Source organism: Psammomys obesus, unplaced genomic scaffold (genome assembly GCF_907164565.1).
Source record: "Psammomys obesus unplaced genomic scaffold, mPsaObe1.curated_primary_1811, whole genome shotgun sequence".
Taxonomy (NCBI): Eukaryota; Metazoa; Chordata; class Mammalia; order Rodentia; family Muridae; genus Psammomys; species Psammomys obesus.
Window position 1 is genome coordinate 35,696,413 of NW_026585644.1, and position 26,423 is coordinate 35,722,835.

A 26,423-nucleotide genomic window follows, 5' to 3' on the forward strand; every position below is an offset into this window, starting at 1 on the left:
CCGCCCCTGGGAACTTTTTTCTTTTTTCAGTTTTAAATTAGAAATTCAAGTGTTCCCTTTTTGAAAGTTTATATCTTTCAAGGAATTGCAGTGTTTTACAGCATCCGTGAAATGGGTGGGAAAAGTTGTCTGTACTATTATCTCATCTTTTTAAATATTGTTAACAGTGCCCCTCTTTCGTTGGTGATGTTGGTAGTTTGTCTTTTATCTCTCTTTTTTTAAAAATGGTTTCTATTTAGAGGCTTAATGATTTTTATTTTTCAAAGAATGTGTTAGTGGTTTCATTAATTTTTCTGCATTATTTTTCTGTTCTCAGTTTATTTCAATATTTATTACTTAACTCCTTTTCTGGCTTTGGCTCTTCTTATTAGTTTGCTGAGGCAGGAATTTAGAGCATCAATTTTAGACTGTTTCTAAGGTGCACGTTCCTCTCTAAGTATTACTTTTGTCACTTCCACACATTTTGACATATTTATTTTCATTTTCTAATTTTCTTTTTTTTTTATTAGAAAAGCATTTTGTATATATTTTTTTCTCTTTCACCAGGAGTTTTTTATACTTACCTGGTGCTATTCCATATTTTGGAGATTACTATGTACCTCCCTACCAATGAATTTTAGTTTAACACCATTATGGTTCAAGAACATATTTTGTGTGATTTCTGTTCTTTTTTTAATTTTAAAGTTTTCTTTTTAATTGTATGTGTGTGGGTGTTTGCCTGCATGGTATGCACTATTTGTGTGATGTACTTAGGAGAGTATATCGGATGCTCCGGAACTGAAGCTACGGACAGCAGTGAGCTGCCATGTGGGCGCTGGGAACTGAGCCTGGGTCTCTGGAAGAGCAGCTAGTGCTCTTAACTGCTGAGCCAGTGCCCCAGCCCTGTTCTTCGACGTCTGTATGCTTCTCTTTTGAGTGGAATGTTCTGTAGGTATCACTTTAGTTGAATTGGTTTGCAGCTGGCTTCCTTTTTCTGTATCCTCACTGATTTCTGGCCGCTCGATCTGATAACTGAGAGAAGGTGAGCTGAGTCCCACCGCCACGGGGACTTTTCTTTCCAGTTCTGTTGGGAAAGAACGTTGCCTAGGAAGGTAATGTTCTATGTTTTCCTGACAAACCCTTTTGAGGGGTTTGACATTTTAAAACAATCTTTGGTAAACTTGCTTATTCAAAAGTCTCCTTTGAAAGATATAACAAGTGATGTTGCTAAGAACAGCAGTGACTAAAAGAATGACTAATAAGTCTGAGAACCTGTTCTGATTTATATTTTCTCTAGGTTGGGACATTAAGATTTTGTGGAACAACAGAGTTTGCAAATGGGCAGTGGGCTGGCATTGAGCTGGATGAACCAGAAGGGAAAAACAATGGAAGTGTTGGGAGAGTCCAGTACTTCAAGTGTGCCCCCAAATACGGTAAGATTGAGCCCAGGACTTTTGATCCGTTACACCTCTCCCTTTCTTGTGGCTTTTAGGTGAAACCTTTTCCTGGTTACCCCCATGATGAGAATCTCTGAGAGGATGTGGACTGAGGATGTTTTAATTGCAGGAGCTGGCGCATCATCTTTACACCAACGAGACTAATACCAAGGGGAAGCCAAGCTGCTAGAGACCTTGAGAAAGTCCTTGAGAAGTTGAAAGGGTTGTGCCAGGGTTAGCCTGGCATTGGGCCAGGCATGGCTCACCCTCCCTAAGGAGAGAAATGCTGGGAAGCTGCTTTCTGTTTTCTCAGAAAATGAGAAGTGAGGTCATTTGCTGATATAAGGAGAGGGAAGCGGGGGTGGATGGAGGTGAGGAGAGAGGATGACCAGAGGAGAGGGACTTCCATCAGGTCAGGGCAGTGTAGACACGCATGTGTCTAGACAGGCACGAGATGCCACAGGCCAACTGTAGACATGAACCCAGAGTAAGCTGGCTGCAAGGCTGCGTTCTCTTCTCGTCAAGGCTTTTCAAGCCGTTCAGGAATCGTCTGGTTTACAAGGGTTGTTTCTTCTAGAATGCTCCACCAAAAGAAGTCTGCAAAAGAGCCGAGGCTAGATTCAAGCAGAGACCAGAGTGATGGATGGTACAACCTAAGGGGGCCAGGGAAGAAAAAGAGTGTGGCTGGGAAGAGAGCCCAGGAAAACACGCTGGGATCCATGGTTTCTGTCCCAGGCGGGGCTGTGTGATCCTTGTTCTGTCCCTTTTTCTCTTTGGCCCCTGTCTGGGAACCACAGATCCCAGGTTGAAGGACTGAGCAAGGCTACGGGGACTTAGAGAACCAGTTTACAGGGGTCCCAGGCACCTGGTAGTGAGGGGTGAATAGAGACTGTGATGGGATTGTGATAGGCTTGTTCTTTTCAGGAGGAAATCTGCCTGTCTGCTCTGGGGTTCACCAGGACTGATAGTGTGGGGTGTGTGTGTGTGTGTGTGTGTGTGTGTGTGTGTGTGCGCGCGCGCGCGCGCGCGCACTAAGGTCATCCGAAAATGGTGTTTCCCTGTGTCTTGGGCCTCAATGAACCATGAAGAATTTGAGAAGTTGGAAAAGCAAGTGAGGCCAGTTTTGACTGTTTCTGAGCTGGACAGTTTTCTTTTTCTGACAAAGGTTTGTTTAAACTTATTCCCATCTGGCCCACTTCTCTCCTTCCCACACGTCTCTTCCCTGTTCCCCTCTCTTGTGTCTGCTTTTCTCACTATGTTGTTGATATTTTCCGTTTCTCTGATGCCTTCTCCATAGTTATCTGGTTCACTTGGAAGTGGGGACAGGACATTGATGAGAACTGTGGGGTTTGGAGTCTGACTGCTCAGGTGTGATTGGCATCTCTTCCTCAGGCTGGGCTGTGTGATTTTCCTTCTGTTCCTGATCCCCTTTGGCCTACATGAATGGATGCAGAATCTCAGCGGTTTGTGTGAGGACACAGTGTATTGATAAACATATAAATGACCTGGGAAGGGATTGATCCCTGTCATCACGGAATACATTGGTGATTGGCCAGCTTGTATCAAGTTGCCAGAATTACTGGTTTCTTTCTATCACACATTTTGGATAGAACCTTTTCTTTGAGTCTTTTTGTATTTTTTACTTTATAAAAATGCTCCATGTGTAAGACTTGAAAATTGTAAAACAGGAAAAAGATGAAATTACTTGCATATTTTTGCTAGTCACTTTTAAAGAATTTTTTTTCTTTGAAAATATTACATATTTAAATAATATATTTTGATCGTATCTGCCCACCATTTCTCTCTTCACCACTTCACAGTGTCTTTTATATACATGTGTTCTGTTTAATAACTGGGTATCCTATTATAATTTGTGCAAGTTCTAAATGTTGCTTGAAAATGTGAATTTTTTTGCCCATTCATGCATTTTTAATTACATTTTTTATTTTTTATATTAATTACAGTTTATTTACTTTGCATCTTAGCTGTAGCCTCTTCTCTCATCCCCTCCCAATTCCACCCTCCCTCTCTCTTCTCCTCCCATGCCCCTCTCAAGTCCATTGATAGGGGAGGTCCTCCTCCCCTTCCATCTAACCCTAGCTTATCAGGTTTCATCAGGACTGGCTGCATTTTCCTCCTCTGTGGCCTGGTAAGGATGCTCCTCCCTCAGAGGGAGGTGATCAAGGAGCCAGCCACTGAGTTCATGTCAGAGACAGTTCCTGTTCCCCTTACTAGGGTACCCACTTGGATACTGAGCTGCCATGGGCTGCATCTGAGGGGCTCTAGGTTATATCCATGAATGCTCCTTGGTTGTACTATCAGTCTCAGAAAAGACCCCTGGGCCCAGATATTTTGATTCTGTTGCTCTCCTTGTGGAGCTCCAGTCCTCTCCAAGTCTTTCTATCTCCCCCTTCGTTCATTAGATTCCCTTCACTCTGCCCAAAGTTTGGCTGAGTCTCAGCATCTGCTTTGATACACTGCTGGGTAGTCTTTCAGAGGTCCTCTGTGGTAGGCTCCTGTCTAGTTCCCTGTTTTCTCCTTCTTCCAATGTCCATCCCGTTTGTCTTTCTGAGTGAGGAAAAAAAAAGAGTGCTTCACAGATTTGCCTGCCATCCTTGTGCAGGGGCCATGCTAATCTTCTCTATATCGTTCCAGTTTTAGTATATGTGCTGCCAAAGTGAGCACAGAAAATGTGACTATTTACTGTGAAGACCAGAGACTCCTCTGTGGGCCTCATGGTGTCTGCCCAGCTCCGCTGTTACAGTGAGAGAGCAGCCACAGACAGTGTAAGGGGATGGGTGCAGGTCTGCCAGGGCAGCTTTAGAGCGCAGCGGTGGCCAGGGTGCTTCTCTCACCCGAAGCGTGGTTTGCCGGCTGCTTGCTTGAGCGTCTCGGATTGCTGCTTAGGAGTTTCAGGCTCCATTTTTCCCCCCTTTCAGAAGCTTCCATTTTTTTTCTTCTTTAAAAAAACATAAATTTCCCTTAGAATTTACGCCATTTTTATTCATTGCTGACATTTTAATGGGGTTAAGCACATTAAGTGAGCCATGTTTATCTGAGGGTTTATTGCTCTTTTTAAAAAGAGAGAATGATACTTGGTTGGAGTATGAGTCTCAGGAAAGACCCCTGTGCTCAGATTTTTTAGTTCTGTTGCTCTCCTTGTGGAGCTCCTGTCTTCTCTAGATCTTGCTATTTCCCACTTCTTTCATAAGATTATATGCACTCCGCCCAACAGTTGGCCATAAATCTCAGCATCTGCTTTGATAGTCTGCAGGGCAGAGCCTTTCAGAGGCTCTCTGTGGCAGATTCCTAACTTGTTTCCTGTTTTCTTCTTCTTCTGATGTCCATCCTTTTTACCATACACAGATGTAGAACCTAGAACCCCTACACAGATGTAGTCCATGGCAGTTCAGTGTGCAAGTGGGTTCCATAGTAATGGGAACAGGGACTGCCTCTGACATGAACTGATTGGCCTGCTCTTTGATCACCTCCCCCTGATGGGGGAGCAGACTTGCCAGGCCACAGAGGAAGACGATGCAGCCCCTCCTGATGAGACCTGATAGACTAGGATCAGAAGGAAGATGAGGAAAACCTCCCCTATCAGTGGACTCGGGGAGGGGCATGGGTGGAGAAGGGGGAAGGAGGGAGGGGAGAAGGGAGGGGTTTATGGGAGATACAAAGTGAATAAAGTGTAATTAAAAACAAAAACAAAAATAAAACAAAAAAAAAATAGAGGAGAGAATGGCTTACTGGTCAACCTCACCACTGTGCATCTGCCTCTAGGGGGAGCCAGTGAGTACGCTGTGTTGCCAGGCAGGAAGGCTGACTACTCACTATCCCTGCTGCCTACTGGGCATCCAGCCATGGCTTTTTTTTTTTTTTTTAAGATTTTTTTAACTTTTATTTTTGTGTATTAATTACAGTTTATTCACTTTGTATCCCAGCTGTAGCACCCTCCCACATACCTTCCCAATCCTGCCCTCCCTCCCTCTTCTTCAGTCCCCTTCTTCTCATGCCCCTCCCCCAGTCCACTGATAGGGAGGTTCTCCTACCCTTCCATCTGACCCTAGCCTATCAGGTCTCATCAAGACTGGCTTCTTTGTCTTCCTCTGTGGACTGGTAAAGCTGCTCTCCCCTCAGGGGGAGGTGATCAAAGAGCCAGCCACTGAGTTCATGTCAGAGATGATCCTTGTTACTATTATTGGGGTACCCTCTTGGACACTGAGCTGCCATGGGTTGCTTCTCTGCAGGGGTTCTAGGTTATCTCCATGCATGGTCCTTGGTTGTCAGTCTCAGAAAAGACTCCTGGGCCCAGATTTCTTGGTTCCTGGGTGCCCAGCTGCCAGCCCAGCCATGACTTTAAATATTGTGCTTTACCCAGATGACTTGCTTAATAAGAATAACAATAAAACAAAGACAAGCAAGATCTATGAAAATGAGGAATTATGTGCAATATAATTCTCTTAAGCCATTAGAATTAAATATTTGATTATCCTTTGAAACAAATATATTTCTATATGGAAATTTTCTTTTGAGATTATCAAAGAAAAAACCCACACTTTCCCTCCTATTAAGAAAAGAAGGGCTGTGGGTGACACATGCTTTTAATCCCAGCACTCAGGAGGCAGAGGCAGGTGGATCTCTGTGAGTTTGGGGCCAGCCTGGTCTACAGAGGAAGGTCCAGGACAGCCAAGGCTACACATAGAAACCCTGTCTCAAAAAACTAAAACCAGAAACAAAAAAATGAGAAGAAAGAAAGAAAGAAAGAAAGAAAGAAAAAAAAAAGGAATTTGGGCTGGGATGTAGCCTCAGTAGAGTGCTTGCTGAGCATGCTTGAGGCCTGGGTTTCATCCCCAACACCAGATGAAATAGATGGGGTGGCATGAACCTGTAACCCCAGCAGGAATTGGAGGCAGGGGGATCAGAAATTTAAATTTATTTGTGGATATTCAGCCAGTTTGAGGCTATCATGGGTTATACAAAACTTTCTCTCCAAAAAAAAAGAAAAGAAAAGCAGGTCAGTTATTGAGAATTGTTTTGATATTACTCAGACTAATCAAATAACTTAGAAATATAGTTTGTACTCTGTTCTCATATATATGCTTTAATTTTCAGTTTAATTTGATAACCTATATCCTCAGAAAGTTTTCCACGGACGTAGTATAATTTTATAATGTAGTAATAGTAATAATAGTGAGGTTTTTACATATTTGTAGTTTGTGTGTGTTCATCTGTGTGTACATGTATGTATGTATATGTGTGCACATGAGTGTGTGTGCACACGCTTTCCAGTGTATTCTGGTATGTAGAGGTCGGAGTGCAACTTGTGGGAGTTAGCTCTCTTCTTCAACTCTGTGCTTTCCAGGGATTGAACTCAGGTCATCAGGCTTGGTGGCCTCTTATCCACTGAGCCCTGTTACTGGCCTAGTTTTTAATTTTCTTTGTGTTTCGTGTATCACTTCATGGCTTCATCATCTTGCTTGATGATGGTGACGGAACACCTCCTCACTGTGCATGGTTTCGGCTCCCCATGGTCAACCTCAGACCACGTGACAGTACAGCGCCGTAAGACATCCTGGGAGGGACCGCACCCTTTTGCCGGGCATTGCTGATGGTGCCTTGCTAGCTGTTCTGTGTTGTGATTGACTGTTGCTGGTTTCTTACTGATTTCTGGATTACATTTTACCACAGGTCTGGATAGGAAACACACAGTCGATGCAGAACACCCATGGGCTGACAGAGGTGGCTGCTGTAGGTCACACAGGGTCAGTGTCATCACCTTGTTGTCAGACAGTTATATTCCTTTCTAGATTTTTTCCTCCTGGAAGTGTTCGTGTAACATGGCCATACAAAATCAGTACATTTTGATAAGCTAGACACACTTGTGTGTCTAGCAGTCTGTCCTTTCCTTACACAAGTGTAACCACATAGCCTGTGTATGTACCTCTAAGTTTATTTCCTTATAATTAATTCCATGAGGAGGATTAGGTAGGAATTCCTGAGTTCCAGAAAGTGTAGAAATTCATATATCCGGAGTAGAATAGCTCTTTCTTTAAACTAGCAGTTCTCAACCTGTGGGTCACGACCCTTTGGCAACTGTGTCTCCAAAAGTACATTATGATTCATAACAGTAGCAAAATTGCAGTTATGAAGTAGCAACAAAAATACTTTTATGATTGGGGCACACCACAGCATGGGGAACTGTATTAAAGGGTCGCAGCCTTGGAAGGCTGAAAACTACTGCTTTAAACCCTGGCAAATTTAATTGTGATCATCATCAATATCATCATCATCATCATCATCATCATCTTCATCATCTTGTGATGATAACTTCGAGTCAGTGACGTGAAAGACAATCACAAATAAGTTTTAAAAATCTGGAAAATCAAGGAAAGGTCGTGCTGAGTCCAAAAGAGAAAAATCTTGAAAGATTTTTCAGGAAAGTAATGCAGCTGGCACCACTCAGCAAGGCACAGAATGCTTCGTTTGTGTAAGTGTGCAAGAATTCCTACCCTGCTTCAACAGACCATGCTTCAATATGATGCGTATCTGTTAGGTTGTAAACACCCAGAGTGTAATGTACATATTATGACTTTATTTACTTTTAAGCGTGTTAGGGAGATAATCCTGGTATTTATAGTCTGTGCTCACTCTCTTCAGCGTCTGTGTGTACTTACTCAAACTGGATATTTTATTGCCTCCGTAAACTCTTTCTCAGTGGGGTTTTATACTCGCAGCTGCTGTAGCTAGGAAGTCCCCTACCTCTGTGCGCCTCCCTTCCTCAACACATACACGGTATTGTTTCTGATTGTCAGGAGTCGAGGGCTAGGCCTTTGGGGAAGATTATTTTATACAGTCAAAAAGATTTCTTGTGCCTGTAGTGTGTGTAAGGGACTATAATTAGTTACAGTGGCAGAACAGACAAGAGCAACATTTGTCTCTAAAAGGTGTGCAGCACAGAAGGGAGATGAGGCAGGCATATGAGGAGCTGTAGTGCTGGTTAGATGAAATCCTAAGCGGATAGGAAGTAGTATGCCTTACACGTGTGGCAACTGTTATTCTCTGTCACTTAGAGAACACAGAAGAAGCTAACTTTTACACATTTCTCTTTTCCCGGAATTTCACTCTACAGTAGATAATGCGTCTCTTATGTGGCTCCTAAATTTATGTGTATTTAATCTTGGCAACTAGGTTGTACACCCTCTGAGGGCAAGTGCCATGTCTCGTCACAATAAGTGTGGCAGGCACTAACACAGCCTGTTCTGGCGACGGTTGCATTTGCCTTGTATCTGAAGTGCTTTCATTCGCTCCACACTAACCACAGTTCTGTCTGTGCCCTCAGGTATTTTTGCACCCCTTTCAAAGATAAGTAAAGTAAAAGATGGGAGGAAAGCCACCGCACACACCCCTTCCACGAGAGCAGCCCCGCACGTCCGGTCCCAGAAGGTCGACGTAGCTCATGTCACATCCAAAGTGAATTCTGGTAAGTCAAGCTGAGGAGATCGTCAGCTCCTGAACCACACTTCAAATCGTGTGTGTGGACTCCTGGGGTTCAGACTGCTTCACCTTTGTTAGTCAGCCACAATGGCCAAACCTCACAAAATCAAGGGTTTTTGTGGTTTTGGCCTCAGTTGTGAATAATGACTTAAGTCCCTGACAGTGACAGTTCAGCTTCCTCCCTTCTGGCCTTTCCTACTTTCTGTGTGCTCCTGATGCCCCAGAATCAGCCTTTGGTGCTGGAGTCTGCGACTCTAGTGAGCCTTTATGAAACACAACCTGTTCCTCTCTGCCTCTGTGATGTCCCTTGGTTACTTGAATGGGGCCTGTTTCTGCTCCTGTGGTTAGCCTTGCTTTGCTGTCCATCTGCCCTGCTGCACACGCATGCTCACTCCCTCCTGACCTGTGGGTGGCTGTGGAAGTCCTTACTTTCTTAGCTCCATACAGACCCTGCTCCTCCCTGAAGAATCTGACTTATTTAACCTCTTTGTTCTCAAACTTTGTGTGTGTATTTTTTTCAGTCTATTCAGCCGGGTTGGTATGTTGTCCACTGATTGCTTATTTGTATTAATCGACTGTTCTCTCAGTCAAATTCTAAACTTGAAGTAGACTGTGAGGATAATTTGTGATTTTGTATTCACAGAAGCACATAGCACAGAACAGGTATTTAGTAAACATCAGCGAACCCGTTGGGAGCTGGAGCAGAAAAGCTTTCCACCATCTAAGGATGGCATTCAGACTTTCAGTTTGTCTTTCTCTTCTGTTCCATTTGGTTGCTAGAATACTGGTGACTGTGTTTCATAATTACTGTGATGTGATATCCAGCATAGAGAAGAGCCTCACACCTTCTTAAATTTTGTCTCCCTTATTTGGGGGCCCTAAAGGTCATACTTCCTTAAATATTTTACAATAAATTGTTAAGTATTTTTTTTAAACAGATCTACTGGCATTTAAGCTGACATTACATTTAATTCTTGTGCCAATTTGAAAGGATCTTACATTGTTACAGCCATGTTTACTTATGTGCTTGTAATGTTTTCCTTTTTAGTCATGTAATTTAAAATACCCTAATATGATTATAACTTTTTTTTCCTGTAGATATTTTTGGCCTGTCTGTTAGATCTGTTCCCAGAGACTTCATACCTGAGGCTACATAATGAATGAGCCTCTTCCCCTCAAAAAACCCTAACCCAAACCAAAATACCGTAAAGACTATACTGTAAAGACAGTCATGGTCTCAGAATGAAAATTAAGGTGAGCTCTCTCAAAGCAAGCTCCAGCAAAAACAGAAATGAAGAGTCAAATGCTGTGCACACGCATGAATGCACACACACACACACACACACACACATCAAACGTGAGGTGATTGCAGTCACATCAGTGGATGAGAGTAATTAATGTTTTTAGTTGGGTCTTGTCCTATAGTTTTGTGAAATGCTATTTTGGGGGAAGCGTGGTAGATACACAAAGAGGTCTTTATATCATTTTAAAAATTTCATGTTCGGTTATATTGATGACAGCTGGAACTCTAGAGCTGAGAAATAAAATGATTGGAAGCTGCACTCCGCAGGCTTTCTCCCTTCGTAGCTGCTGTGCTGTCTCCTGTTTTACTTGGACCACTGGAGTAACTTCCACTGGCCCCTGCCTCTAGCTTGCTCTCCTCTTCCCTCTAGCCATGGCTGCTAAATTATGTCACATAGCTGGAAATCGGTCCAGGCCTGTGCTCCCTTTCAAATCCAGGACAAGACTCATTCTCTATAGGACATTTCTACCTGTTCCCTCTACCAGAGAGATGCAGCACCCCCCCCCTTCCACTCCTTCTCCTTCCTCTTATCCCTCCTCCTCCCTCTTCATTGAACTCAGGGCCTTGCAATGCTAGGCAAGTGCTGTCAAGTTGAGCCAGGCGTTGCCACCCTCTGAGGTGTACTGTAACCTCTTTATCCAGCTCACGTCATCTGAGTCCTGGAGGATTCCTTCCCAGCCAAGCTGCCCACACGCAGTGTCTTTCTGTGAGATTTTCTGACTTCCCAGCATCCCCACTCTCACTTTCTCCTACCAGACCTCCTGCTTGGGGAAGAAATTCAGCCCACTCAAGCCCCAATGAAGAGTGAGATCTCAGTGAGCTGCTGGTTTCTCTGCAGAGTGTCCGCCTCCTCCTCCTCTCTTACTAGAGCCGAGATGAGCAGCGATGTCACACACAGCCACTTGTTCTGAGGTCTTTGGCTGTGCTAAATTGAAAGGTCCCCTTCAGGGTGTGGAGTCCTTCAGGCAGAATGCTTTGTGAGTTGACCAGGAAGGGCAGCTGACAGCACCTCAAGCTGGGCAGCTCCCAGTTGCTGTCCTTAAATAAAGCGGTACAATTGATAGGAAAGTCTTATCAAACAGCCGCTATTGGTGAGCTTTTTCCCTCCCCAGAGGAAGCTGCTGTGAGAATTGGGTGCCGTGTAGGAAACAGTGTCATAGAGGCTGTTTCCACGTCCTACTCAGCCACATCTCAGCGAGGACAGATTTGCCACACCCTCTGGTGTGACACAGATCGTTTTAGAGATTCTGTAGCAGGGCAAAGCTGGGAGTTTTAGATATGCTGTGAATAAGTCCTTTTTTCTTTTTTTAGATTTGTAGTGCTAGAGTCTATAAGCAGGACCTGTGCACGCTCGGCAGTGCTGTGCCATTTGCAGTGTGTCCAGCTCCTTTTCACTGCCTTAAATTTCGAGGTGCTGCTTCATCCTGTCTGTGAAACTCTATTCATTATATTGTAGATAAGCGCTGATACACGCCTTTAATGCCAGCACACAGGAGTCGGAGGTGGGCAGGTCTCTCTGAGTTCGAGGCCAGCCTGGTTTACATAGTGAATTCTAGGATAGCCAGGGCTACATTGTGAGACCTTGCCTCAAAACAAAACAAACCACAAAAGAAGTGGGAAAGATTTAGATATCAAGACATGTGTGTACTTTAAGTAAAATTCATTTTCATGCTTAATGTTAAACATACTTGTCTTTTGCTGAAAAAAAAAATATATATATTTTGGTGTGTGTGTTTATTCACCAGGGTTGATGACATCAAAAAAAGAGAATGCTTCTGAATCCACGCTTTCATTGCCTCCCAGTGAAGAACTGAAAACTGTAGCAGAAAATGATGGTAATGTAACCATAGCTTCCTCTTCTAAAGCCTCATTTACTAGTGGGAACTTTCAGAAAACAGGGTGCAAACTGGCTCATATGACTTGGGTTAAGGTTGGGAGGGGAAAATCACCGTGGTCAGAACTACCCTGGGTGGGGGGCGAGGGAGACCCTTTAAGAATACAGACTCCTGTAATCAGCTTCTCATGCATTCATAAAGAACTACCACCCGAGCAAGGGGGGTTCACAGCGCAGGAGGGAAGAGCCCAGGTACTCTTGCTCACCTTCAGGTTGGCAACAGAGTGATTCAAAGTAAAATGTTGTCACCTTAAGACATGATAGTTGTGTATGTGAGTGTGTGGTCCTGTGGGTGTGTATTTGAAGGGACTCTATTACAGTTTCCCCTAAGGAGAGTGGAGCATGTGTGAGGGTTAGATTAGTTAGCATTAATCATTAGGACAACACTCCATATATAAGGTAGTTTACTGTGAATCCTTAAAAATTTCTGCTTGTGTTAACCTCGATCTATTTTGTGCATTTGGATGAAATCAGGCATTTAATTTGACACCAGATAATCTACAATTGAGGAAGCTAAATGAAACATTTCAGAAGAATTTGCCCAGAAAATATCTTATTAGTCCTTCCTTCCTTCCTTCCTTCCTTCCTTCCTTCCTTCCTTCCCTCCCTCCCTCCCTCCCTCCCTCCTTTCTTCTTCTTCTTCTTCTTCTTTCTTCTTCTTCTTCTTCTTCTTCTTCTTCTTCTTCTTCTTCTTCTTCTTCTTCTTCTCTCTCTCTCTCTCTCTCTCTCTCTTTCTTGATTTTTTATTTTGCTCTTTTAAGACATCCTCTAAAGTGTGGTTCTCTCCTGTTCCCCTGTCAGTAACACAGCCTGGGTCCATCAGCAGCTTCTCCTCCACGTCCTCCCTGGACCACAAGCAGAGCTGCCCGAAGAAGCAGACCATAAGCAGCAATGGCAAGAAGACCCTGAGCAAAAGCCCCTCTCTCCTGTCCAGAGCCAGTGCTGGTATCTATGGCTTTTTCAGCCAGGCTTTCTTGGTGTTTTTTATCTTGGTTTGTTTGTAAGTGGATTTGCTCTTTTTAACAGTGTAGAAGGAGCCCTTTACCCTTCATCTTTCACCGTTCCCCTTTTCCTCCCCACTTTCCCTGTTCCCTGTCCCCCCTCCCTCTTCTCCCTTCACCACAGGCAGATTGAACTGCCTTGCTTTTTGGGTGACTCCACACAGGAGCCCTTTGTCACTTTGCCCCTTTGCTTCAGTGAACTGAACTCCATGCTGTGTCCCTGCTTCCCATGAGCCTCCAGTCGGGGCTCTTGGCTCTGCAGCTGGACTGGAGAAGCCGCCCTAACTGTTGGTAGTGTTTGCAGCTCTGCTTTCTCACATGCCTTCTTACCATTCTCATGTTGAGAAAGGCATCTTCAGTCTGCTTCTACTGAGTCATGTTTGAGCTGTGCAGGAGAGACTCAGGGAGGACAACAGAGATGTGGACCAGCATAATCTCCCACTGCTCCTCAGGGTGTGTGACTGGTGTGAAAGCACGCCCAGGCTCCCAGCTCAGCCCATGTAGATGGTGTCCCCAGTCCCTCAGCGTGACCCTAATACAGTAGCCTAGAAGGGGAGACCTGAAAAGTGGGGAGCCTGGAGGTTAGGCCTGGAATGCAGCAGCTGCCCCCCCCCCCCCCCCGCAGGCCAGTTTCTCTTCTGAGTCCTGAGAAACATTGGGCAGTAGGTGTCAGGCACTGGCACAGCGTTCCTCTTCTTACCTTATTTGTATTCTGAATACTCCTGTATGTGGAATTCGGACTTCTGACGTTCACTTGATTTTAGAATTTATATATGAGTTCAGAATGACCTCTTTCTCCTGAAACAAGTATCTCCAGTGTGCCTACATACTTACTATTTTACCTTTTTATACATTTGAGGATTATGTTGACCTAAGCTACAGTGAGGATGAAGGATGAAGGTGATGATCAGAATGAAAAAAAAAAAAAAAAAAAACCACCTTTCACAGAGAAAGGCAGAGAATGGGAGAGGTGTATGTGTGGCTGTGGCTGTGGGGGGTGGGTGCGGTGTCCAATTTTAGAGCCCTAGCGACATTTCCTTAAACTTTTCTGGAGTGAGCGGATAGTTGACTTTTTCTGCAGGTTTACACATTGGAGGGGGAGTGGGCTGCAGAGCTCAGGCAAGAATGGAAGGACAGGAAATGGAATCAGAAAGAAAGGACCGAGAGAGTGGAGGGCTTGAGGAAGTGGCCTGGGCTGTGGTGGTTGGCTCGCTGTCTCCCGTTGGTGAACTGCAGGATCAGTGTGCAGGCCTGAGGTGTCCTGGCCCTTGGTCTGAGGGTCAGTCTGGAGGTGGCACCTGTAAGCTGTGAATGCCCATCTCAGTTAACTCCTAAGGTCTTGCCTGTTCCTCATTGCACCCTCTCTGTAAACTGTAGAGTTGTGGTGTCACTAGATCTGGGCTTTTCAGTGGTCCAGCAGGCCCACACCTCTGCCTTCACAGGCTCTTGTTTGCTCCTGTGTTTTCAGTATCTCCCTTTCCATGGTTGACCCCTATTCTGTCTGTACTTGGTACCAATGGGACTTTCGTTTGAACAGCTTTTGAGAATGTATTTCTCAGAGCTCAGATATCAGATAGGGAGCATTTTAGGGGTAGTTCCAAATTAAGTTGAAGGGAAGCACGTTGGGATAATCAGGCTCACCATTCAATGGATATTCTTTACCTGACATGGTTGGGATCAAAAGTGTTTTGAATTAGGGCAGTTTGGGATTTTGGAATATTTGCACAGTCCACTGTTTGACTGTCTCTAACCGGAAGCGCTGAAATCTGAAGCACTCAGAGGTGGCTTTCTAATCTGGACGTGAACTTGAGCATCTGTGCTAAGGTCGCTCAGACTTTGGAACGCTCTTCTCGTTGGGTTGTCCAGTTTGGGCTGCTCAGCCTGCAGCACCTTCACCCGGAACTACATTCCTGTGTATCCCTTACACTGAGTCTGGGTAAATGGTGGCAGCTCTGTCTTTCACGTGACTAGGGATTGGCCTACTGGCCACATCTGACCTATCACCCAGTGTCGTCTGTATCCACTTTCGTGCCATAGCATCAAAGGTGAGCCAGCATGACAGGAGGGAGAGCTTGCATTGCTCTGGATCATCACATACAATACTGTGTCGGGGCAGAGAGTGTGCCTGGCGACTGTCTTAGTGGAAGTGATTCCTTTCTAGGAACCAGGTTCATGCATTTGCTGTGGCAGAGGTTTTCTCAGGGAACCCTTCTTACTTGCTTTGAGTGCATTGACCTGAGTGAGGACTCTACCTGCGGCAAATCCGTAGGGAAATATCCAACTAGGCTAGTTAGAGTACGTGGAATGCTTTCTTAAAACTAATGGCTTTTTGAGGTTTTCCTTCCTTTGTTTTCTTCCCTCCCCTCCCCACACCCTCCCATCCATCACTTCCGACAGGGTCGAATTCTTCAGCACCATCTACAGCAAATAACGCCAGCTGTGAAGGAGAGCTCCGCCTTGGAGAAAGAGTGCTGGTGGTTGGCCAGAGAGTGGGGACCATTAAGTTCTTTGGGACAACAAACTTTGCTCCAGGTAATGCAACGCCCTTGAATAGCCGTGGCTCAGGGTGACTTTCATAGGAAAAGGTCTAAGACTTAAGCAGCGGATGGGATATAGTCACCGGTGAGTTCTCTCTTTTTGGTTCTTGTGGACAGCAGCAGAGTCAGCGGGCATGGAAGGTGATGCCACTGTCGGTGCTCCACTGACTGCACCCATGGAATTCTCCTGCCCGTTGCGCTGAATATTTGTCTAGTCTTAAAGTCAGCTTTGACTTCCCTCGTTTATTCTCACTGGTTGCAGATAAATAGCTGTGCTAAGTAACTGGAAGGTATTTCAGGATAGTGTCCCCTCCTCTTCCACCTCCTCCAGGATAATCCTAGAGTTGAGAAGTTAGCTGGACTTGTCTAGCTTTTTATCAGGATGGCTTGGAGAGAAAAGCAAAGAAGGTATAAAGGCTGTTGGGTGCCCTCGTACCTAAAAATGCATGTCTATAAACCTAAGTATTCATCCCAATCTACCTAATACTGTGTTTTCTAAAGTTAAATATTGGTGGCGGAGAGATGGCTCAGTGGTTATGAACTCTTACAACTCTTGCAGAGGACCTGGCTTCAGTTCCCAGCACCCTACATCAGGTGATTCACAACCGCCTGTAACTTCTGCTGCAGAGGATCAGATGCCCTTTAGCCTCCGTGGGCACCTGCACACATGGTAGACATGCACCCACAGTTTCACGGGTACACACACGAATAGAAGTAAAAAATGCGCTTACAAGGCAAAGGTGACCTTGTATTTCCAGAGATTAGAAGCCAGGTGCATGAAACCACGTCTCCGTGCTTTAAGTAGCAATATGCCGTATTAACACATGGTGGCATTGCAGCATTTTAGGAAAAAGTTAACCTGCAATATTGATTGAAAAAGAAAAGTTTGCAGTGTAGCGCTCTGTCAGGACCCAGGAAGGAGCTGAGATCTTACTTCATTTGCAGACCAACAAGTTAGCCCACCACAGTGTCATAGATGCTGACCAAACCCGTAACAGTCGGAGGCCAGAGGCAGGACTATAGCACTCACAGTAGTAGCAGGAGGCAGAGTACCAGCATCTTTCTGTCCTGGTCCTCTTAGTTTAAGTCATTGCTTTATTTGAGCAATTTTGGAATTCAAGCCTCCCGCGGGCCTCCCTTATGTCTCACACTAGATAGTGTGTACTTCACATAGCCCTCTGCTAGGCAGTTTCCACAACCACTGTGCCAGAATACACACACACACACACACACACACACACACACACACACACACACACACTTCTGCGATATGACACACATTTTCAAGAGTTATATAGTAAACAGGTAGCAGAAATGTAGCCAGTTAGAATGGGACTTTTAATTAAAGAAAAAACACGCAGAGATGTGTATCAAAGGCAGAGGACGTGAGACCTGGGAATCCCAACTGTGGCACTCAGGTATAATCCTGACCAGGCTCCTAGTTTAGGCGAGTCAGAAAGCTGATAGTCTGTTTTCAGAGAATAAGTGTGGTTAGACTAGAGGCTTGTGGACACTACTTATACAGCATAGAAGAGCCACTCAAATAGAAAAGACACTGGCTAGACTCGAGTCTTTTCAGCCCCAATCTTAGACTCCAGAATGGGGTCAGGTGTAACACAAAACAAACACAATGCAAAAACAAATTGAGAACTTATTCTGGGTTAAGGCTTCTAAGGTTCTTATAGTTGAAACTGACTCTGAGCTAGTAATCTGAAAGAGGGAATAATTTGTATTTCCTAATTCAGATTAAGTTGGTTGGTATTCACGCCCTTATTCTTTATTTGCTATTGACTGTAAAAGGCCCGACACAGTCACTCCTGTGCTGTCTGCTCAGACTACAAGGGCATGAACTGTGAGGAGTGTTTAGCAGACCATGGAGACCCCAGGAATCCCTGAGTCAGGATTATGTCCACTTGGCTCATGGTACTTTAAGTGCAGCCCCGTGGTTAGTCTCTCTGTGAGACTAACCTTCCTCCCAGAAAGCCCCGGGGATACTGTCTCTTACGCAGGTTTTCTTATTAGTGAACCCTAATCTTTTCATTTAGTTAGAAGACAGAGAGGCATGGCTGTGCTGCCCAGTGCCTCCCACGCTATCTCTGCCCTTGTTTAATTATTTAATGACTGTTTGTGGTATTCTACTCTCGGGAGGGCGAAGTGAAGACCGCAGTCCACGTTAGGATTTATGCCACCATCACCATCACTCTGTGCTGCTCTCACTGAACCACACTATATTAGAGTCAAGGACAGCTTCTTTTGCATTATAGTCTTAAGATAGATCTTGGTGGTGCTCTCCTCGCGTAATGGCTAATTCCCTGCCAATCTGAGTTTGCACGTTTTATTTTTTTCCCCTTAATGTACTGCTCTGCAATTACGCCGCGAAAGCGTTTCTCCCACTTTTCAAATTTTCAAGTTTTATTTTATAATTTTATCATTTGAAAGCTTAATGATCATGATGATCTTCCATCATCTCGGCCATTTGTGAAAACACTAAGCCATCTAGAGTTTGAGTTTGTATTGCCACATAACGATTGCGAATGAAGTGCAGATGCTCTTAAAATGCAATATTCATGTTCTAGGGTATTGGTACGGCATAGAGCTGGAGAAGCCCCATGGGAAGAATGACGGTTCTGTTGGAGGTGTGCAGTATTTTAGTTGTTCTCCAAGATATGGAATATTTGCCCCCCCATCCAGGGTGCAGAGGTAAGAAGAAAGTAGGGTGTTTATCTGTTTACACAAACTCCGCAGTTCCCTGTGCCGCACGGGACCCTAATTTTATCTGGAAGATAAGCACACACACACACACACACACACACACACACACACACGTTCCTTCAATGGGTTAACCGGCCACCTTCCTTTGGAGGGAAGGCTAATGGGAAGCTAAATTTGCCTTGCTGAGGATTTGCAATTTTAAAAACCTCCTTTCTCCCTCATTTGCAAACCCTATGAGTATGTGTAGGCTATTAGAAGTAGCGTTTGCAGCTAAGAACAGTGCGAGGAGCAAGCTTAATCCGTCATGCAAACAAAAGTAAAAATGCTCTCTGATTGCTTCAGTCACATCCTAACTACATTAAATTTCCTGCCAGCAGGCACCCATTCATTCTCCTACAAACCTAATGGAACCAAAATGGCTTTTTCTCTGATTTCCCAAGTTTTCAGGAATAGATAGGCAGTAGCTCTCGGGGGAAGTGAAGTCTATATGTAACAGACCTCCAGAGTCTTTCTTGCTAAGGCAGTGTACTTGAGTGCCACAGCACTCTGGTTTTTAAAAACACAGGCCCTCGTAGAGTTCCCGTGGAATGTGGAGCTGGGAGAAGCTGGCTCTGCTTCTCAGGGGCTGGAAAAACGGGATTTTAATCCCTACAACCTGTGTGGTACAGTCATGCTCATGGGACTAGAACCACGGTGGAGGTCTTTTCAGTTGGATGCTGATGGTTTCTGGGCAAACAGAGGGTTTTTGCTCTTTTTTATCTTATTTCTTTCTCAGTTTTTTCTTTTAGATGTTAGTTTTCTTCATTTACAGTGTACCTGATATCAGCAGTAAGGCCTTCAGCGCACAGTACTTGTAGCTCAAAAAGTGGCTTTCCTTAGCGCTGTCTCATTTGAGTCTAATGAATACGTGGCCCAGTGAGTGTGGAATAACCCTAAGTATGACCAACTTTTATTGAGCCCTTAATGCTCTGTACTGACCACGTGAGTGACCCAGGAAACCATGAGCTGCTAGGCTTTCCCATCCTACAGGTGGGAAAATAGTTTTCCAGGGGAAAAAAGTAGCAGAGCTGAAGTCGCATCGCTCGCTGGGTAAGGGCCGAGCAGAGCGGGGCCTGGCTTTGTTGTTTTGCTGTTTTTCCCAAGCCCATGCTTTTAGGTGATAGCCCTTATAAGCACTGGGTACCATCCTCAGTGCTGTCCCTGTTTCAGTGACTTAAAGCAACGCATGTCATTGTCCCCATTTCACAGAGCAGGAACATCAGACAGCTAATGTCAACTGGGCTCCGTAGTGAGGATTTGAACCCCCCAGCTCTCTGGAGTCAGACGTGAGCTCTTCCCCATAAACTTGTATGGTTACTGGGGCTGCTGTAAGCCTGCATGGACCCATGCCTGACAGATGATTGACACATTACCTCGCACTAGTATGGCTTGTTTCCCAGTCACAAGGACTGGGGTTTGCTCCATGTTCAGTTACCCAGAGTGCAGGATTTGGCATATTTTAGGCGTAGTGGGTACCCGTCAGTACTGATCCTCAGGTCTGTGCTTTTCACACCACAGCGGCCTTTTCTCCGCTTTTATTTGCAAAGCTACATCTTCCCTGTGGTCTCGTGTTTTCATTGCTGTGTTTGCAGAGCACATGTTGGCCTCTTTCTCACTACTTGCCTTCTGTTTGGTCTTCTCCAAGGTAGGTAGTGCATTTGAAAGCAACCCCCACTTCTTAAGAGAAGTGGGGCTTAAAAGAAGTGGGGCTCCGTTGAAATGAACCGCTGTCTCTATCCAGCTGTCTTCCCGTCATCTTCTGATTGTCCCATTCATCACCATCAAATACTATTAAGTGTCTTTGAGCACTTTGTGCTGTGCTAGGCATTCTGTAGGCAAACAAAACAGACATGGTCTTCGATTTTAAGGCATTTCTAATGCAAGCCAGTTTGGAGCTCTTTTAAGGCCCCTCTGGGCTTCAAGATAGGAAGATTTTAAACCAGGCACTACCAGAGACTGTCTCCATGACCAGTCACACACTGACCCCTAGCTCTTCACCTCAGGGATCATAGCTGGCTTCTCCTGTCTCCCCTTTGAATTTTTTAAATGTGTGCTTGTCCCAGGATCCGCCCACATGACTTCCTCTGTCTGAATAGCTTTCCCGATCTAGCTCTCATTGCACAATTTTCATTTAGTAAATTGTCTTGGTTAATAACATCAGCGAATATTCTTTAAAGACAGTCGAAGGAAACTCACTCACTGCCTAACTGGTCCTCATAAACATCGTATTCTTGTTTTTCTGTCGTTGCTGTTGGCACATGCTTCTAATGATATCACTTCTAGAAATAGGTTCCTCTCAGCTGTCCATCACCTCTCCATCCCAGGCCCTGCTGCTTACCAGGTTGTAGGCTCTGTGTCCAGCAGCCTTGCCTTGGCTGTCATGTGTTCTGTGTCCTGTAAAAACAGTGCATATGAACACACTGCAGGGGCTGCAGGATTTTTGATGGGTATAAAGTGTGTTGGGAGAAGTGATTGGCACATGAAGGTCTTGCCGATCTAGGTCAGTAAACAGTTGAAAGAAAATGAGGCTTTCAGGACCTGGCTTTTTAAAAATAATGATTTGAATATAAAAAAAATGAGGAGAAACTCACTGGGAAGGTGACCTTTGCGGCAGTGGATGGAGTCACACATAGAGGGCCTGGATTATATTGCTGTCCAGGTTTATACAAAAAAATTATACACATGCACAGATTCAGCTAATCTCTTTTCTCCAGTATCAGAATTGGAGATATTTTTATAATTTTAAGCTTATATTTGTTAAACTTGGTATAAAATTAACACATCTCCATATTTTTTAGTCTTACCTTTGACTCAAAGGTAAAGTTCTATTTTCCAAAGCAAAGTCAGAAGTTACCATGAATCTATTTCCTAGCACTGAAAAACAATAACAGCAACAAAATAATATAATTAATAATAATAATAATAATAATAATAATAATAATAATAATAATAAGGTCATAGATATAGCACAGTGGCAGGATAATTGCCAAGGCCTAGGGTTCAGTTCCAAGCTCCATAAAAACAACCAACCAAATAAGTGTCGGAAGTCAGGTCCCTGTTTCAAGTGAACTGAATTTTCCAGGCTACTTGTCCTTGGTAGCAAAGACCGGCTCCATCTGAGTATTGCCTGTCACCCATGCTAGAGTAAAGCTCCTTCCCAGCTCACGTGGCTGCCTAATAAATGCTTGTTGAATGAATGAATGAATGGGATAACAAATATCAGTTGATGGGAAGGCATCACCTTCCTGGGGAGACCAGCCGCACCTAATGTGGTGTGTTTGTTTGTTTTATTCACAGGCTATCAGATTCCCTGGATACACTTACAGAAATATCTTCAAATAAACAGAATCGTTCTTATCCTGGTAAGATTATGGCTTTTAAATTCGGTTTAAAGTATTCCTTCACTCTCACTCATTGAAATGTATTTTTATTGTTAAATGTCTGTATCAATATCTTTATATCAGAGTGTCTGAAGTGCACCTGTATAGGGCAGGCAAGCTTGCAGGGGATCTGTTGCCTGCCCCCCAGCTGCGTTGTGGAAACCCTGGGTATCCACCTTCTTCAACCCTGCCTCCCTTTTTGTATATCTCATCCTAGGGTTATGAGCCTGGAATTTTGTATTCATAATTCCTTTGATTTTTCTTGATCTTTTCTACCTTTTGCAGCTGTATCAGTAAGCAGTGTTTTGTTTCCATTATTTGCTATGTTGTCTTTTAGCATTCCGTCGAATATGTGACTGATTCTTTAGCTGGTGGTTATTTTTGCTGCATCCTGTTTTCTTTAATTATTATTGTTATTACAGGCTGTTGCACACACATGTGGACATTGCCCTGGGGTTGGTAAGCATGGCTACCACACCCGTGCTGTCCCTGGGGGATGCCAGGTGTTCTCACTGCCTACTCCCCTCGGCCACTGGCTAGGCCCTGTCCCTCCCAACCTTGGCAACCACTGTCTTGTTTGGTGTGGAAATGGTTGCTACTCTGCTAGATTTAAACGGTATTTCATTGTGACTTTTATTTTTCATTTTTCAGATATTAATTATTTGACGTGAAAGGAATTGGTCCTTTTAGTTTTCAGTTTATGGGACACATGCATTTCCTTTTTTTTTTTTTTTTTCTGTGTAAGCCTATCACTTTTTTTTTTGAGTGATTTGCTTCTTGCTAATTTATAGGTTTCTTTGTATATTTTGGGAATGAATATCTCATTGGTTTTATGTGTTACTAATATGTACAGCTGAAGGCATGTCTTCACTTTTCTGACATCTTTTGGTAAAAAGACTTCTTCAATTTTTTAAACATTGTTTTTAAAATTTATTTTTATTTTATGTGCATTGCTGTGTTGCCTGCTTATATGTCTGTATGGGGGTGTCAGATCCTTGGAACTAGAGTTACAGACAGTTGTGAGCTACCATGTGGGTGCTAGACACATTGAACCCGGGTCCTCTGGAAAAACAGCTAGTGCTCTTAACCACTGAGCCATTTCTCCAGCCCCCAACTTTGATTTTTATGTAGTCAAAAACAAAATATTTCATGGCTTACAATTTTTACCTTAAGAATTTTTTTTTCCACCAGAGACAGAAACTGTAGAACTTTTTCCCTGAAGTTTTTTTTTTCTTTCTTTCTTTCTTTCTTTCTTTTTTTTTTTTTTTTTTCAAGTTTTGGCTATGTGTGTTTCGCATTTGCCAGTTTACCTAGAATTGGCTTTGTGTGTGATAAGGATTGAGTTTGGTTTTCCTTTCCATCTGTGGATAGCTGTCTATGGAAGTTATAAATATAATGTCTATGCTTGAATACTTGTTGTGGTCAAGCCCATGACTGTGGAGTGTGAGCATTTAAGAGGACATGCTGTTGTGAGTGACCTTCCTGATGGCGTGTGCTGCTGTGTCTGCTTTGACTTGAGGGTGGATGTGATTCTCTGTCACTTTCCTTCCTCACGGTGCTGTTCTCCGTGCTGTCTGTGTTGCCTTCCTCTGCCGTATGTGTGTATGTGTGTGTGTTTGTGTCCTCCGACTTTGTCTCCATTGGTTGGGTATTCTGGCTTTCCCTCTCATATAAACTTTATGATCGTTTTGTTGGAATCCACATAGCAACAAGCTGGGATTTTTAAGGAAATTGGGAAGGACTGGTCTTACTACTGCTCTGTCTGCAAACATGGACTCTTTCTCCACTTATGTAACCTCCTTTGTTGTCTGTGAAATCGATTACTTGTACTCAGTCACCATCTGAGGATATTAAGCGGAAAATTCCATAAATAAGCAATCATAGGTGTTAAGTTTTATATTATTCCGAATGGCATGATAAAATGCCACACTGTCCTGCCGAGGACATGAGTTGTGTTCAGCGTGACCTTCCTGCTGGTCAGTTCATAGCCTTCTGGTTACAGGTTGACTGTCCAGGCTGCGTTTGTGTTCAGCTAACCTTAATTTTACTTAGTAGTGGATGCTATGAGAACTGTTACCGGCAATTGGAATATTAAAGAGAGAAAATTCCAGTGTATCCTTTTAAGTGAAAAGATGAAGGTTTACCATAAGAGTTTCTTGTAGGGAAAATCACATTGGGTCTAGCACTGTACATCTGTGGCATCCGTGGAAAGTCCTAGGAATAAGTCCCATGTGACTGAGAGGGCTGCTGCTGTGTGCCTTCTCTGGCCTCATTGGAATTTTGTAGCTTTCCTCATTAAATTTTGTACATAGTTAGTTTTTTTCATTTATTATTTAATATTTTTGTGTATTTAATGTAATAAACATTCTTTTCTCTTTCCCCTTTCCTGTTCTCTCTCTTCTGTATCTTTTTCTGCCCTCACTCTCCTCTTGCTACAGAGTATCACTGTGTAGTCCAGGCTAGCCTCAAATTTACAGTTCTCTTTGTTAGCCTCCTGAGTGGGAGGGTTGCAGGCTCTGCTTGGCATTGCTTTTACAAAAATTTTTTACATCTTTTTGCCATCCTTCTTTTCATTAAGTGTTTCTCTAATGCATTTTTTTTGTATTGATTTACTTTCTGCCTTTCTACTTTCTACTTCTAGGTTACTTTCCTAAATAGAACATACTGGAGTTTTACTTAGAAAAAAAAAATCTGATTGTCTTTGTCTTTTGCTCTAAGTCCCATTCATTTTAATTTATTGCTATGAACTGATGCATTAGCAATGCTCTTTATGCTATTTTATTTACTTCTCTTTCCATTTAAAATACTTATTTGTATGCATGTGTCTTTGAGGGTGAATGAGCACGTGTGTGGGGCTCTGTGTGCCGTGGAGTCAGAAGATGGTGGATTCTTCAGAGCTGCAGTGACAGCTGTTTGCTGTATGCGTGGCGTGATAGGTGGAAGCTGGGATCTGAACTCTGGTCCTTATGGTTGCGCAGACATCACCTTCACACTGAACCGCTGAGCTGTCTCCACAGCCCCTAATCCATTTTGGTTTTTGTGTATTATAAATGGTGGGTTTTCTGTATCAGTCATAAATGGTGGACCTTGAATTCACGGGATCTCCCTGCCTCTGCCTCCTAGCACTGGGATCAGAGGTGTGAGCCACCGTGTCTAGCTGGGGCTTCCTTCTTGACCTTATTCTGGTTGTATTTCTACCCTTTTCCTTTCCTGCACTCTGTTAACACTTCTCCTGTGTACAGGCTGCGCTGTGAATATGCTTCTTAGTCATTATTGTAAATCATTTAATGTACACACTGCACATAGTTTGAAGCTAATCACTGTCACCCATGTCCTACACAGTTTGAATCCTTAGAGGCTAAGCTGTTTTGTTTGTTTTATCACCCCTGTAAATTAGGCATTGCCTTTTTGTTTTTCTTTAATAGTTTATTTCACTTCCATATTTACCTGTCCATCTTCCTCTTGGGAGAACTTTGTTCCGGCCTGAGTTCACTCAGTTTTGATCTTTTCCAGAGACGTTTTTACTGGGTGTAGAATTTTGGAATTTTCTCCCTGCACGTGGATACTCTGGCTGCTGTCACTGATGAGAAGTCAAGCCTCTGACCAATCCTTGTTGTTGTAGGTGATTTGTCTTGCCTTTTTGTTAGTTTTGGATTTTTTGAAGGTCTCTCTCTTTTGTGTTGTGCAGTTTTATTAGGATATATGTAGGTAGCAATTTCTTTTTTGTTAATCCTGTTTGACATTCTGACTCTTCCTAGGTCTGGAGATCAGCATCTAACCAAGTCTTGTTTCTGTCACAGCTTGTCCTTCTGACTGCATTCTAAGTACCTTCAGTGTTACCCAATACCTGTTTCTCTCTTCAGCTGTGTCTACTCTACCGCTTAATCCAGCCACCACATTAATACTGATCAAGACCTCTGCTTTTCTTTTTGCACATCTTGTTACTATTCATTTCTCCCCCTATTCTCAAGCTCTTCTTTGATGTCCCTAATAGCTTAAGTATTAGCTATTACTTTGTGTTAAGTAGTTTAATATCTGAAGCTTTGCTGAGTTTAACCCCTCATCCTGTGTCTGTTGAGCCTGACTTGTGGTGGCTTCTCTCCTTGTGACTTTGTAACTTATTACTGTGAAATGCTTGTTTAATGAGAGTTTTATAGATGGCAGTCTTCGATGCATTCTGGTATATTGATTTCTGCTATTTGCCTAAATCTAAAGCCATCCTAGACTGTAACTTACATTCTCTGGTTTTCTTTTTTTCTTTTTAAATATGATATAGATGGTGTGAATTTGCTCATGGCCACAAGACCTGAAAGCAGTAATTCCAGCCTTGCGCTGATAAGAAAGCCATTGTTTCATTTGGTTTCTTGCCTCAAGTTACACTGAGCATGAATTCCTTTACCAGAGGTCTTTGGTGGGATCCATATACCAGGCCTTCGTTCCTTTCTTCCCCATGTCCTGTGCAGCCAATCTGAAGTCCAGTATCCAGGGACCAAAGGACAACCCTGTGGTACAAGATAAGATTACACGTTGTGCACCTGGCAGCTTCTCCTGGCGGTGGCGGTGCTGGTGGCGGAGGTGGCGGCGGCGGCTTCTTCTTTTTCTTCTTCTTCTTCTTCTTCTTCTTCTTCTTCTTCTTCTTCTTCTT

At 43.7% G+C, this 26,423-nt stretch overlaps 1 protein-coding gene and 1 non-coding gene across 5 annotated transcripts in view; one reads left to right on the top strand and one right to left on the bottom strand.

Annotated features, from left to right (window-relative positions):
* Positions 1 to 26,423, top strand: part of Clip4 (CAP-Gly domain containing linker protein family member 4) — a 67,488-nt gene that overhangs the window by 29,736 nt on the left and 11,329 nt on the right. For all 4 annotated transcript variants that reach the window (XM_055627235.1, XM_055627257.1, XM_055627252.1 and 1 more), the window contains 7 exons: positions 1,277 to 1,412; positions 8,758 to 8,898; positions 11,961 to 12,050; positions 12,911 to 13,054; positions 15,508 to 15,642; positions 18,224 to 18,347; positions 21,696 to 21,760. In XM_055627235.1, coding sequence (XP_055483210.1) covers positions 1,277 to 1,412; positions 8,758 to 8,898; positions 11,961 to 12,050; positions 12,911 to 13,054; positions 15,508 to 15,642; positions 18,224 to 18,347; positions 21,696 to 21,760 — 835 coding nt within the window. The remainder of the gene's footprint in view (positions 1 to 1,276; positions 1,413 to 8,757; positions 8,899 to 11,960; positions 12,051 to 12,910; positions 13,055 to 15,507; positions 15,643 to 18,223; positions 18,348 to 21,695; positions 21,761 to 26,423) is intronic.
* LOC129691569 (U6 spliceosomal RNA) lies at positions 3,994 to 4,100 on the bottom strand. Its single transcript, XR_008722496.1, has one exon. It is a non-coding gene; the product is annotated as a U6 spliceosomal RNA (small nuclear RNA).